At 42.1% G+C, this 14,949-nt stretch overlaps 1 protein-coding gene across 4 annotated transcripts in view; it reads left to right on the forward strand.

Annotated features, from left to right (window-relative positions):
• NFATC1 (nuclear factor of activated T cells 1) overlaps nt 1–14,949 on the forward strand; it is a 118,185-nt gene that overhangs the window by 97,489 nt on the left and 5,747 nt on the right. The window contains exon 10 of one of the 4 annotated variants that reach the window (XM_072853477.1): nt 11,197–11,220. The exons of the other annotated variants lie outside the window; for them this stretch is intronic. Within the exon in view, the coding sequence (XP_072709578.1) occupies nt 11,197–11,205 (9 nt within the window). The 3' untranslated portion in view covers nt 11,206–11,220. Of the gene's footprint in view, nt 1–11,196; nt 11,221–14,949 lie in introns of those variants that run through there. 4 annotated transcript variants of the gene reach the window in all.

Below are 14,949 nucleotides of genomic sequence, written 5' to 3' on the forward strand. Positions count from 1 at the left end.
TTACATTTAGGACGTGATCCAAATGCCACGAAAAATTTTTCCATCAACTTCGATGGATGTTCTAAAACAGGATATGTTAAATCAGGGGAAATAATAACAAGGTCACAAGTAAATTAACAGAAGATTCACAACACATTATGAATCACTGTATTAAAGAATCAATTAGAGCCAGCTATTTAAATAAAGGCAGAGTAGTAGCAAAAAAAAAATTTGAACTAGAAAAAATTAGAACATCTGCTGATGTTTCCAAAGCTATATTTAATATTAACTTGGGAAAAGCACCTGGACTGAATGGTGTCTCATCAAAAATTTGTGTTTCCAGACCAAAATCACTTGGACACTTTAAAAAAAAAAATCATCTGCTCAATCAAAAGAGAAAAATCTTCTCTAAACCCTTCCCTACTGCTGAATTGGTTATGAGGAATATCACCATCTTAAACCGGAAAAGCAACAAAATGCACATGTTTCTGTATGATCCAGTTTTTTGTTGATTGTTAAGATCTAGTACCAGAGTCTCTGCCCTGCTGGCTGCTGCACACAAGCTGCACCTTCTGTCCCAATGAACTGGTTTGCTGGAATAGGGCCTGCCCTTATATAACAGTACAATTAGCTAACAGTGGGGTAGACTTTATTATTTTAAAGAATATTTCAGATTCAAGCACTCAGCACAGAGGAGAGTATGAAAAGTGAGCTTTTGGTAGAGATGCCAGATTTCCTTCCAAGAAATCTACAAATGGATGGACCATTTCTTTGGTTGTTAGGTGAATATTCAGAAAAAAAATCTGCTTTTGAAATTTGAAGCAAACTTACTGTCTTTTTTTATTTTAGTCAGGAAGGTGGTAGGAGACAGGACTGCCTATGTCTGATCATATGAGTTGTGACCCTTAAAACGTTTGGTCAGCCAGCTAGAGATCAGCCAGCTGTATACCTGATGTTTCAGTGGCTGTATTTATGGTTTCTCTGATGATGGAATCTAGATTTCTGCAACGATCAACGTAATTTCTCTGCTGTCAGTTAAGACCTTGTTTCAGGGAGGAGCTGGCAGATGCTTGTCATGCTGAATGAGGCTGTATCATGCTTTCTGTTGCGCATGGTCCCCTGAGCTGTGTGGGCCACTGCCTCCCTGTGCCCATTTTCTGAAAAATGTCAGTGTTCAGAAAGTTGTCTGAAGACAGATTTAAATTTCATATGAAAAACTTCCATTGAGGGGAAGCACCACTGCAGGAGGAAAACCCCACACCTTGACACACTAAAATGATTGCAAGAATTCTTCTTTAACATGTCTAAGTAGGAATATTTCTTATAACACGGAAAAGACATGTAGATTTTACACTGCTGCTGCAAAATTAAAATCTTGGAGTGGGACAACTTACCTCACCTCTGGTTATTCTTGATAGTGACAACTAGAGTAAGTCAGCATAGATCCATCTAGATGAAGTGCAGCTGCACTGATTTCTACTTGTTCAGACCCTAAGCCTGTTTATTTAAGAATGAATGTACTAGCTGCAGGGGTGATTCTTCTAGCTACATCCTTACTTGAGATTACCCCATTTTTAAGTACAAGCAGACATTTCTGTGTATCTTTTTCTTTTCCTTTACAGACTTTTATTTATATTATGTATCTGTATCTCACATGCCAATAGAAATCAGGAAAGGAAATTAATTTGTATGAATGGACTTCATAAATTTCATGATTTACCAGTAATGAAATCCTGGTTTGCAGAATGAGAAATAATAGGGCTTTTCCAAAATATCTTAATCCTTGGCTATGATTAGTGGCATAAAGTGAACCATTCTTTCCTATGTGTCTAAAGTCCAAGTTGTGCTCCATGTAGCTATGTGATATTCTTTCCAGTCTCATGTCAGTAAATAATTGCAGTGCTGCTCTTTAGTCTGTCTCTGACCTTTGCTACGCTCGCCTTTCTTGAACAAAAGCTGAGAATCATGACAGATTGATATCCTTCTGTGATCTGATCTAATCTAGTGTGAAAGGAAAGTTCATTAATCGTACTCCCAAATTCCTTAACCGGTTTACCATAAATGTACTACTCTATAAGCATACGTAATACAGCACAGCCGTAACAGTGCTTAAAACAGGATTAGGCAATACCTCATATTTTCTAACTACTTCTACTTTTGCAGAAATACAAATTCACTTTCTTTATATTGTCAAGAGTGATTTTTTTGTAAAAAAATTATTTTAACTAGTTTAGGTTTTATGAGTTTAGGCTAGAATAGTGTCTAGTCTGTCTAAACTTGGCCATTTTGTGTAATTCTAGTTGTTATTACCTGAACATGAACCAAAGATGATTCGTGTTTTAAGGAGCCTCTTTTGGGGATGGGAAGAACCAAGTAGCTTGACATCATCTTGTTTTAACAATTAAAAATTGGCAGCTGAGCTGTGTACTCCAAGCAAAGCAAGGATTTTTAGGCCTAGAGAAATGGTTTAGAATCTAGAAAAGAAAAACCCTGTGTATGGTTTTCCACTATTCCCTAGAAAGTGGGTTAGAGCTCCAGGATCAAACTGTACCCGCACACATATGCATTAAAGCAAACACACTGAAGTAAACACAGAAATGTGGTTGTCCTCTTTGAGTGGTAGGAATCAGAAGTAAGTCTGCTGACATCAGAGAAGTTGTGTATGCTTCAAAATTCAGGCAAAATAAGAGAACAGATCTACTTGCCTTTTTTGTATATCAAAATTAAAACATTTCAAATAATCTTTAGGGAATAATGAGCAAAATATGGTGTTTAAAATGCAGTGACTGATTCTTTCCTGCCAGGCCATCAGACCTGTACCTTGTGCATTTGTAGACCACCTTTACATATCTGCCTGTGTTTAGTAAGGACTTTATGCAAAGCCCATTAAAGTGAATAGGAATTATTCTGTTGTCTTCTGTGCTCTTTGGATCAGGCTCCAACTTACAGTCCCGGGAACCTATCACTTAATGCTCTTAAAAAAAGTCGTATGTTAAAAAAAAAAAACACATGAAAATCTCTAATACTGGGTGAAAATTTAAGGCCCCAAAAGTTGATGCAGACACAAGTTAGAGTTCCCAAACTAACTGTAAAAGATTATGTTACATTAATATGTAAAGGTTAGCGGCACATTCAGTAATCTGAAATACTGTCTGTATTGTACATGTAGTGTGACTGACTTGCAGGGTTTTAAGAAACCTCACTTTGGTTGTTTGGGTGTGCTGATATTTAAAGCAATGTTTGTGTTGGTTACAAGGCCTAGGCCAAAGGGATCTCAAGGAGCCCTACATTCTTGCACATCAAATAGTGGATAAGTATATTTTGAGCGAATGCACCGTGCCTGTTTCTGTCCCCCTCTATGCCAGTAGGAAAGACAAATTTCTCTCCTGGAGTAGTTGTCGTACAGGTACGTAAGGTCCTTTTGTGCCATTTGGGAGGTTTCTTGAGTTGCTGTATTCTTTCGTGTGGTCTGTAACAAGACAATGACAACACCGCACCATGCATTCTCCATGGAAAATGGGATAAATTTCCATTTTCTGCAGTGTTTTTCTCTGAAGTGAGGGGCCTTCTTTATGTGTGCAGAGCTTTCTGTTGCAGCTCTTCATAGATAGCCATGACCAAGAGAAAGCATGAAAGCTTCTAGGGTAGAATATTCATCCTTGCTTATCTGGCCCTCAGAGACATTAGCTAATCGAGGCACGATACTCCATACAATAGGACAAGTGCTGTAAAGCTACCTCTGTTATCCCAGTGAACATGGAGAGTTATCATTCCCATGGCCATTCTACAGGATTTGTTTTCTTCTGACTACATCCACAGCCTATGGTGTTATCGACTCCAACAATGAATCTGATGCTGGCTCTCCCTAATAACTGTCTTTTTTTTTTTTTTTTTTTTTTTTTTTTTCCTTTCCCACCCCATTTGTGAGAATTTGTCCCCTGGAGCTCTTCTCTATCAGGCCCCTGCAGCTGCTGTTATTTTAGATATGGCAGGAAGTAGGTACCGGAAAACAGCGAGAGCTCGCAGCACTCAGAAAAATCTAGAAATTCCTCTGATTTACCCCAGGCTCTGGCTCCAATCAAAGCCGGTTGCAAAAAAAAAAAAAAAAAAAGAAAAAGAAAAGGGAGGCGGGGGGGGTGTTGGCAGGGGGAAAGGCCCAAGCTGACAACTGTGTCTGGGCTGCGTGTGTCAGGAAGAAGAGTTTTAGCTATCCCCTTCTGCGGGGTACTGGGGAGATGCTCGACCCAGCCATGCGAGCCAGGGAGTGCTTGGCTGGGAGCACCGTTCCACACTGCCGGCACGGCAGAGCTGGGGCCAGCAGGTGGGCAGCCCCACGCTGGCAGGCACTGCTGCCGACACCCTGCCTCGCCAGTCGAGAAAACGCCCTCTCGCCTCCCCAGGGACACGTGTTTCTAAAAGCTCATGCCTTTTTTATGCTCTCCCCTCTCGTGTCCGATGTGCGCCTAAAGCAGATCAGCTTACCCAGTCGTCCGGCGGGCTCCCATAAATGCTTTTAGCAGCACTTAGTGGAGGGCGCCAGCCAAAGGTACTGGTGGAAAGTCACTAGAGCAAGAAACTTACATCACTACTACTACTACTACTATTATTATTATTACTACTGCTATTATTATTATTATTATTATTTTACAGCTCAGATGGGATACTTCTTAATCTGCTAAGCAAAGACATTTTTAGCCACTTTGAGTACCTTTTAAATCAGGCTAACTCTGGAGATGACTTCTAAAAGAAAAGAAAAAAAGAAGAAACGACAAAGAAAAACACCTCCAAACCTTTCAGTTCAGCAAGTGGTTTAGAAAAAAAGACACCACCACCCCCATACACAAAGACATACACGGAAAAGATACTACCTTTAGAACTGGTTTTAATAAAGAAATCTTCCTCTTTGACACAGCAGATAAGGAGGAAGATGTCCGCCCACAGACATCTCACACCATTAGCAATCTAGTTAACATCTGTAAATGTTTTAGGGAAAGAAATTACACTTTGAGACATTTCTTTTTTAATTACAGGCTCCAGATGAGATTTGTTAGAGCAGGGAAATGTATCCCATAGCGACTGATGTCAATAGCAAGCAGTCCCTAAAGCCAGCCAGGATTGGGAAAGCCATGCTGTTTGCTGCTCTTGGCACTGCTCCCTGCTTTCACAATGTCAAACTTAGAACCGCCTTTATATGCACTTTCCATTTTTTTTTCCACAGTAGCTGTTGCCAGCAAGCTGTAAACTACCGTATATCACTCAGATTTAAGAACCTAAAGTTTAAAACAAATTAAACTCTTGTTGACATTGTAATAAAAATCAGAATCGAACTGAACAGCTCAGTAAAACTGCACTTCAATTATTTTATGGATTTAAGATTGTTTTCTAGGATTCCCAGACTCCCAATACAGCAAAGTTATTTCCTCTTGGCAGATGTCTGGAAAAAAAAAATCATTGAATGGATAAAATTATGTGGCAGACACTAGGTTGAAGCCTAAAGGGAGGAAATGGTGTCTCCCCAGCACCTGTAAATATTTGCTCTGTGTCCTGACCAGAAGAGCCTTTCGTCCGTACTTTGAAAAAAAAATTCAAGATATTTATTTTGTGAGTTTTTAAGAAAATAGAGATTTCATCTGTCAAAACCCAGTTCCTAACTAGGTGTTTATGTGGTTTTGAACAAGAACGGCAAATACGGATCTGACCCACCCTTCAGAACCATGTCCAAATGCAGGTAAATGCATGCAGTGCACGAGTGCTTCCAGTTGCTGGCCTCTGCTTATCTTTCATCTCCCTACTTAGCAGTTAATGTTGGGTATTCTTTTTATAATTCTCTCTTTTTTTTTTTCCTATTCTGTAAAATGAAAACAGAGGTTTCCATCCGATTAATTGCCAGGTTTCCATTCTTTATAATGTTTCCTCTCAAAACAGTTTGGAATGAAAGTATTTCAGAAATGTGTGTAGATGGAAGCTACTGGAGATAATAATTTGTTTCATGTAACTGTGTTTTACTAAAGGTGTGGTGCACAAGAAAGGCTGTTGTGTGGAGCAAACAACAATCACCTTGCGCAGCCTTTCACCAAAACCTTTGTTGCACTTAACTTTTTTCCTTTCATCACATCAGTGAAATGTCCTTTACCGTTCCTAAGGCCCCAGCCTGAAAAGTGTTGTGTTCCCAGGGTCTTCAGAGAGAGCTGAGAACACTTGCTGGGTCATGTTCATACCTCCTGTCACAAGGATGCTTCTGAAGATTGAGTCAGATGTTGCACATCTGCATGCCCACAGCTAGGGTCCCGGGGTCTGCATGTTCTGGCTGAACTCCATGGGGAGTGGGGAGCCACCTGTCCCTCCGAGCAATGTGTAGTTGTGTGGATTTTCCAAAGCTGCTGTGTTAGGCTCCATGTGTTCACCTCCTGATCTGAATTGGCTGACTTGACCTGTCTGAATCTCACGTAAGCAGACAGTTTCCTTCATTGTAGCATTAATAAATTTTTTAAAGCTACTCTTGAATTACTGTTAAAGCTCTTCCGCTTATTTTGTGTGGAGCACCTCTCAAAGTGCAGGCCAAATTTCTACTGGAGTTTGGATGTGCTGCCAGATCACAGCCTGGGCCGTGGAAGCACCCTGTCATTTCTCAGCTATCGAGAAGCGAGGGTTTTGGAGTCCAAGTACTCAAAAAGAGTCAGAAAAGAAGCCTGTCGCACGTTGCGAGTGGTTGTTTGGAAAGTGCAATGCAAACATTTTGAATAAAATTTCAGGTCCTTAAGTGTGCTTGAGAGATGAGTGTTGTATGCCTGTGTTTCTCAAGTGCCTTTTTCCTCATTCTCTAGTGCTGGCCACAGGTTTGCTGTGCTTCGTTCTTGGGGCAGAATAAATTTCCTCTCTAGTGGAGAGCACTGAGCTTCAGCACGGTTCTTGTGTCAAGCATTGAGCTGCAAGGGGGAAGGTTTCTTCTTCCCTGGGAGCCCGGCTGTGATTCTTAGTGAATTTTTGCAGCTGTATCTGGTGTTTTTTCTGTTGACTATGCTCTCTCAGTTCAACCTAAGGAGCCGTTCTGCAGCTTGACACAGCATGTCGGAGAGGGGAAAAGAGGAAAAGACATTTTGCCATGTTTGCAGCTCTGTCGCACTGGGACCATGTACAAATAAGAGTATTCTTCCAGCTGCTCTAATTTGAGACGCTTGCTATAGGCAGTTTTAGCATCCAAGGAGTACTGGAGTCCAGCAACTGTCTGGACGTGGTGGTTTTCACAGCTACGTCTTCTGTGCTGGGGAGAGCACCTAATAACACCCAGCAGGTGGTTTCCCCACGATGCCCCAGCTTGCATTGATATGTCTCCAGTGTGGCTCCGCTAAATCAGCCTTTGGATCAAACCTTCCCAGCCAAACTGGATGGGAGATTTGTCATGAAAAGGTCTTTACCTAGTGTAGTTAGTGAGGTGCAAAACCAATGCAAGAGTATCATTAACCACTGCCAGTGCTCTTCTCCAGGGAGCCTCAATGGAGAGGATGTGCATTCCTCTGAACTGCAGCATTCTTCAGCAACAGATGCTGCCGTGGTTAAAATAAAATCCTGTGGCTTTACGTACAGCTTGCATTATGGTGGTGGCCAGGTCATCATGCCACAAGCAAATTTATCGCATGACGATTTGCCTGCATCATTTTTTTTGCAGGCTGTTTTGCAGCCACCAGTGCAGATTCCCAGAGCTAGCCCTGCTTCTGTGCCCACCGCTGAAGATTAGCAGCCGTGTTCCATCACCTGAGGATTTCACCCAGCTAGCGTGACCTTTCCCAGCCTAGCCCCAGCAGGCTCATAGGTGAATTTCTTTTCCCTTATCAAACGCATAAAAAATTTTATTAGCCCTTTCTCTTCCATTGAGCAGCGTGTGGCTACTCACTGAGTGATCTCATAGCCATCATTTTACCTGCCTGAGCAAAAATCCTGTGAATTAGGGGTTAGCAAACAAAGCTCAGCCTTCACCACAGCCTAGGTGGCAATGTGGCCCAACAGTGGTCGCCCCCCAAAGCAGCACATAGGCACATCGTGTATTGTATAGGCAGCAGCATCCTAGTATTGTCCTTGCGTGGGTGCCCTCTTTGCTAGATGATGTGAATAATAGCATTGATCTTTTCTGTTTAGCACGCACTTTGAGGTTTGCTGATGAAAAGGGCTATAAAGGAAAGAGGTGTTGATGGTGGTGATAATAGGGCAAGTAGGGGTCCATATAAAAAAAAAACAATATCCCTCCTTGCTCAGAAAAAGATCAGATAGATCCTGTTTTAACCTATCTCCAGGACACTTTTAGTGTTGAGACCCAATGTTACTCCTACTGAAGTCCATCAGACTTTGAGGCTGGTTGAGTGGAAGAAGAGCTGAGTCTCTTGGCTGTTCTCTGCTGTGGAAAGAAACGGGCACTCAGCAAATACTCCTGTGTGACCCAAGGTGCTTCTTTCTTTCTTCCATTCATTCTTTCTTTGCTTTATTTGATATGCCCAGCTGCACATGAGCTGGTTTTTACGAACAGCAGTGCAAGATGGCTGATTTTGGAGGATTCCAGATGATCACTAGAGGCCACACTGTTATTACATAAAGTCAATTAAAGAGCATACGTGCACATCCCATTGATTTGATTTAGAACTAACAAAAGCTTCAGTAATGTGCAATTACAAGAAACTTAATGACCCCTTTATATTGAATGCAACTTCTGTGGCACCTAATATGCTTTGATGAATTGCTCATTATGTGCAATGTTGGAAAAGCTTCTAAAAAGATTAATAATTGTATAATCAATAGAGAAATTCAGTCTTATTTGACTTTTTTTAAACTCTGAAATCAGTAAGTCATAGAGATTATGGATCCTCTCTTGCTCCCCTTTTTCCTCCTGTACCCCCGGAAATTTTTTTTTTCTAAAGCTAATCTGTCACTTTTCCAGCATGGGGGGAAAACCCTTCTTGCGTTATGTGGAAAGGTCTGGCTTGATACGGGATTGCCATGTGAGGTCCAAAAGGCTGGTGCTGGCTGCCAGCAGAAATCACTGGTGCTGGGCTGGATGTGTTTGCGTGGAAGGCTCCCTGGGCAGGGCAGGAGGTCCCCAGGTAGCAGCCTCTAGCATTGGATTGAGGGCTTTGCAGCATGGTCCAGACCCACTCCCTCTCTCCCGTTCACTGCCTGTAAGCTTTGGGAGCTGCCAGCCCTTGGGGCCATCAGGTGGGATTTAACCTTGCTCTTCTAGCCGTGGGATGTTTTGAGAGCCTTGCGTCTCAAGTGTTGCCCACACCGCAGTTGACTGCCAGTTGTGAGGTACAGCAAACCTTGTGGGATGGGATCAGAAATATGAGAGTAGAAAGGAAAAAAGGAATTTCATTTCTGTTACATTCCGGGTTTAATAAATACTGCCAGAGACGTCTGGAGGCTAAAAAACAGGCAAATGCAGAATTCCTTTAAATTTGTTTCGATTTTGAATCCACTCTCGTCATGCTTCAGGGCATGATTCATGAGTTTTGAGTGCCGGGGTCTGACAGCAGTATTTTACTGTTGGGCGCTAAACTGGAAAGAAAAACTGATCATCAGGATCAGTTTGTATTACTGTATTTCTTATGGCAGGGGCAAATTTCTGTTGTTTCTAGCAAAGCGGTGCATGCTCTTCCTTATTCCTTTCTGACTGGTACCCACAAAGCTCCCAGCAGTACTGACCTTGGGTTTTGGCTGCCTTAGGTAGCATTTGCGTAGTTCTTCTGTCATGTGGAAATTTTGTGTAAAACGTAAAATATGTCTGTTTTGTTTCCCTTACAGATGCTCTTAGGAACGTAAACACATAATTTTGGTTAAAATGTGGTTTATTTGTCCGTTGCCCAGCCCTGCCCTCACGTGTGTGTATATGTGTGTGTCAAATGTGGCTTGCATCATACCGGGGCAGATCCTGCAGCCTCTGCGCAGCCCAAACCCCAGCTGCTCCAGGCAAGGTTGGCCTCAGTGAGGGCTACTGAAAATTCCTGTTGACTCTCTGATTCTTTGGTATAAAATCTAAACCAGGTTGAGCGCAGCCACCCTCAGATTGAGAGTAAAAACGAGCTAAAGTTTAGACCCCAGTGTGCTGGGAATCACTGCAGCTCTGCTGATTCCTGCAGTAATTCCCAGCAGCCGGGGAGTTCATCCCTAAGTGTTTGCAGAGCAAGAGACACAGGGCGTTCCTGGGGATGCATACGGGAGGGATGAAAAAAAATCCAAACCCAGGAGTTTTGGTGTGATAGGATGGGACTCATTTAGTCTGGGCACCTAGTCAAGAGCTCCAGTTAAATTACTGCCACACAGTGCTGTCATTACACTACAGCAAAGAACCTTTCCCATTAGTGCTCCGCAGCGCAGCCACTGTGGGAGATTTTGTGTTATTTGGAGTTGTTGAGCTAAATAAGGCAGAGGCTAGAGCAGGTAGGAAAATGACTCCGTGTTAATGGCTGTCGTGCACAACAATACCATCCATCGTGCCAAGCTGACGTTCATATGGGAGGATCATGTTTTATTAAAACCTGCTACTTGTTGTCACTCACTTGCTCCACTGTCCTATTCGCTGTCTCCAAAAATAGCATGCCCTGTGATGGTGTCTTATTATGATTAAACAGATAAAAATAAGTTTAAGGTTTAAACACATCCAGGACACCTGAGGTAATACAAGATCTGACTTCTTTACGGAACGTGTGAAGTTATATTTTCCATTGCTTCACAAGACTTGTTTTGTTTGGTTTTTAATTCAGTAAACTTTAATGTGATCTATAGTTTCACATTACAGGTTGGCACCTCAGGAATTTGTATCACTATTTTCTGATTTTTTTTCTTATTCACTGGACAATACTTACTAGCTTTGAAAAAAACTTTCTCTAAGACAGGCCTATTTTTTTCAGTGATTTAAGTAATAATTCTATGATGTTGTTTGTTGCAGCTTTCATATGTCAGAAAGGAGTGCTGCTTATTACTAGTGAGGAAGTAGGCACCCTGATAAAAACTGTAGGATTTTACTCATGTGATGAGAATTTATACCAGGAGCTTCATTTCTTTACTCGCTGTATATGTGTCTATATTTAGCCATTTTTCTCTTTAAATAAAATCTGTACATGGTGATAAGGGAAAACGTTTTTTCCTCCTGTATTGCTGCTTCCTCCGCATTCATTTGTGACTTTGAATTCCTCTTCAGTGATGCTAATATGTGGCATTTCATCTGAAATGAAGGGCATATGAGAGCACAGGAGCCTGATGGAGCAAGATGTGGCATCGCTGGTGGAAAAATCCAAGGGCAGTAATTATAGACAGCAAAGTGAACGTCATACTACAAAGCATTACTACAGGTAGTGTGGTGTCAGCATCAAACTCATAGACTCACTCCAAAGTTATGTTTCCCTGTCCCTGTTCATATGCTGAATAGTGACAGCATGGTCAGAGCTGTAGCCAGTGGAGAGGAAAACACAGTCCCCGCTCCGCAATGCTTGTGAGCAGTGAGCTGTTGCCGACAGTGGAAATTCAGAGCACTTAGGGGTATGTCTGCACTGTGTAATGAGGTATGTGAGGTCCCCGACCTGGGAGCTGCTGTGGTTGTACCGACATAAAGCTTGACCTGAGCTAGTGAATTCTGCTGGAAGGCAAAAAGGATGAGCCAAATTGAAGCAGTTTTGCTTTCAGGACTGCTACTTTTTTCTTAAGATTACTCAAATGTGACACCTAGCTGTGCAGTTTGACCCATGTCAAACATGTCCAAATGTGGTATCCAAACGTGGTATCCAAACATGGCACTGCATTGCTTGGGCAGTTACACCCATCTGAAAGATGAAGCATTATTGTCCGGACACGGCAGAATCCGGGTGCAATTTCACAGAGGCTTTTCACACATGTAGCTTGAAAGATGCAGCTGGTATTACTCGTATTTTCCATGACACGTCAACCAGTCAGAGCAGGTTGCTTTTGTTCCTTTTTGGCAAGAGAGCATTACAGCATCTGAACGTACTGCTTAATTTCTGCTGTATGGTAGAGATGATGGTCCCCAGCAGTCACAGGTGGACATGAAGTAACAAGCAAAGGTTGGTTAGTCAGCTGTGGAAAAAAGCTTAACGTGACCCTGAAGGCCTAGATATCTTGGGACATGCCGTGTGGCTCTTCCTATTGATAAGGAAACCAAAAACCATCCTGAAAGAACTGAGCTGATGCCATCACTGTTTACACAGGAACAGGGACATGTACACATCCAGTGAGTAGTGTCAAGGTGTCAGCTCTGCACAAGACCTCTCAGTGCCCTTTTGCTTCAACTCTATCACGCCCCTTAAAAAAGAGTGGAGCAGAGCACCGCAAAGCTCACTTCTGACAGAGAAGCATGCAGTCAGAAAGGGGTGCAACAGTAAATATAACCCACAGCTCCGCTACTCAGTCTCCTTGTAGAAACCTCTCTGGGCCGCTGCTGAAGTGGATTGAAGTCAATTGAAAGACGGTCATTGACTTCCGCAGCCTTCGGTGTGCAATGTGTGAAGAGACAGCGGCTTAACCTGGCCAGAAACTGGAGCCTTAATGTTACCACCAACAAAGTGGACAGAGCTGGGATATGTTTTCAAAGTGCTATGATTCCCTCTCAAAACTGTAGACTCAGCTCTTTACAATTGTGGGTCTGACCATGGCTGTCAGCTCACCTTCCATTTTTTTACTCTTGGGAACATTCACCTTTAGGAGTATGAAGTCTTCCAAGCTCTCATGTTTGTAGCCCCAGAGAGCTCCCCAGTTGTGGAAACCCCCTGCCCGTGCCTTCTCTCCGCTGCCTGTGCCTTCTCTCCGCTCCCTGCACCACTGACCTTGTAACTTCTTTGATCTAAGTGGGATCAAAATCTGAGCTGGAAGGCAGAACTTTGTCTCAGAAGAACAGGTATTTTATTAAAAGGCCACAATGTTATCCATATTAGTAGTTAGATACAAGGAAAGCAGAAGTCTGCAGAAATTTAAAGTTTTGCCAGTTGATGGAATCCACGTACAGCCACCAAATGTTAAAAATATTCCATTTCCTATGAAGTTCACATCTATATATGGAACCCACATTTGTTCAGATATATCTGGTTGTCCTGTTCCGTGCAGGAACCCCAACTGTTGCATCGGTAAGACACTGATTTTGCTAATTAGTAAAGCAAAAATTTCCATTGCAAGGGTATTTTAAAGCAAAATTAAATACAAGAAGAAAAAACTCCTTATTAAACTAAAATGTGGTGTAACAGCTCACCACATCCTGCTACCGTGGCATCTGCTGTTTAGCAAAGGAAAGGTTCCTCTTTCAGACTCCTTGACAGGTAGAGAGGTCACGTGTTACCTGCATTTCTCAGCACTATTATTTTTTTGACTTTCTGTCAGTGGAAAAGCTGAACGTGACAATGGAAAATATCAGTTGAGGGAGGGCATTGTGGGGAACTGTAGGTGTTAGCTATAAAAGCAACAGTGGCCTGCCTCCCCAAAGCCAGCAGAAAAACAGTGAAAAAAATCTGATGACAAAGGTGCTGTAAATCATTGAACTCAGCTGTTTGATCAGATAGGATTCAACCTGTTGCTTTAAGGGAAGTGTTGTGTTAATCTAGGCATTAAAAATTAAACATCTTGCATGCTATTCCAGATCTGCTGCTAAGCTGTATGTAGGGCGTCAAGCAAGCCAGGTAATTCTTTGGGTGTCATCTGTCCTGTCTATGAAATGGGTCTTTTTGACTACTTAGGTTATGTTGTTTTAAAAAGTAGTGTAAAGCCTTTGCAACCTTTCTTTGAAGAATGTTGCGCTCATTGAAAACACAGCTACTCCTGGAATGGTATTACAGACGTGACTGGACGCGTAGCCAAGCAGCAGCGGCATCACAGACCAGCATTTGCTTTAGGAATGAAACTCAAACCCAGGCCAAAATACTGCTTGCACTGAATACCGCTGTTCTGTGGAGCACACACAATCCTCTTGTAGTAACAGGTTTGTAAGCCAAAACTTGAGCATTCAAGTTTTTGAATGCAACCAGCTCACTCCCCTCAATTATATAATAAATATTTTTTTAGAAAGGTGGGAACTAAGAGAAAAATACCAATTATTTTCTCTGCATGAGCAGTAAGTATATCTTACCTCTCTGGGGAGTTCTGCAGTGGTCCTACAGGTCCGAGTGGAGCCCTGAGGATACCAAGGGGAAGGAGTATGATGGATGGCAAAGGAGATGGTGAACAGGGAACGATCAGCTTGTTCACACAACACATGAATGAAATTATCAAGAAAAAAACTGAAAACAACAAAAAAGTACTTTTCCCACCAGCACATCCTTAAACTGTGGAACCCGTTGCTGCAGGAAACCGTGAAGGCCAAATTAGGTTCAGAAGGTTATTAGAAACCTTCACGGAAGAAAGTTCATCAAAGTTTACTAGAAACAAGGATGCAGAGCTCTTCTTGCTCACAAAGCCCTCCAGCAGAGTAAAGGTGTACTGAGAAAGCATCACTGGAGGTGTGCCTGGTTCCTGTGCTCCTTCCCAAAGAATTGGCTGCTGGCCGTTGTGGTAGATGCAACACTGGTACGGACGGACATACAGGATGCTTCAGCAGAGCCGTCCTTCAGTAAAAGAATTTTTTATTTACTGTTGGGAAGGACAATCTGGGGTCAACCTACAACAAGAATATCTGATGTTTTCTTGCCAAAAGGAAAAAAAAAAACAGTTTTGGGTCAAACAAAACATTCCAAAACATTCCATTAGATCCAAAATAAAACATTTCCTAACATGCAACAAAAATGTTAATATGTTTTAGAGTATTAAAAGAAGCAAATTTTCCAGAAATTTGAAATAAAAAATGTTGTTGCTAAAGACGTTTGAAACTATTTGAGAAATGTAATCCATATTTTCATGTCATTTTGACTGACCCAAAACTGCATTTTCCCCCCTAACAAGTTTTCCCTCAATGTCTGTTTCTCAGAGCTGGAGGGAGAGAGGAGTGTCTTCATT

The sequence above is a fragment of the Ciconia boyciana genome, chromosome 2 (assembly GCF_034638445.1).
Source record: "Ciconia boyciana chromosome 2, ASM3463844v1, whole genome shotgun sequence".
Taxonomy (NCBI): domain Eukaryota; kingdom Metazoa; phylum Chordata; class Aves; order Ciconiiformes; family Ciconiidae; genus Ciconia; species Ciconia boyciana.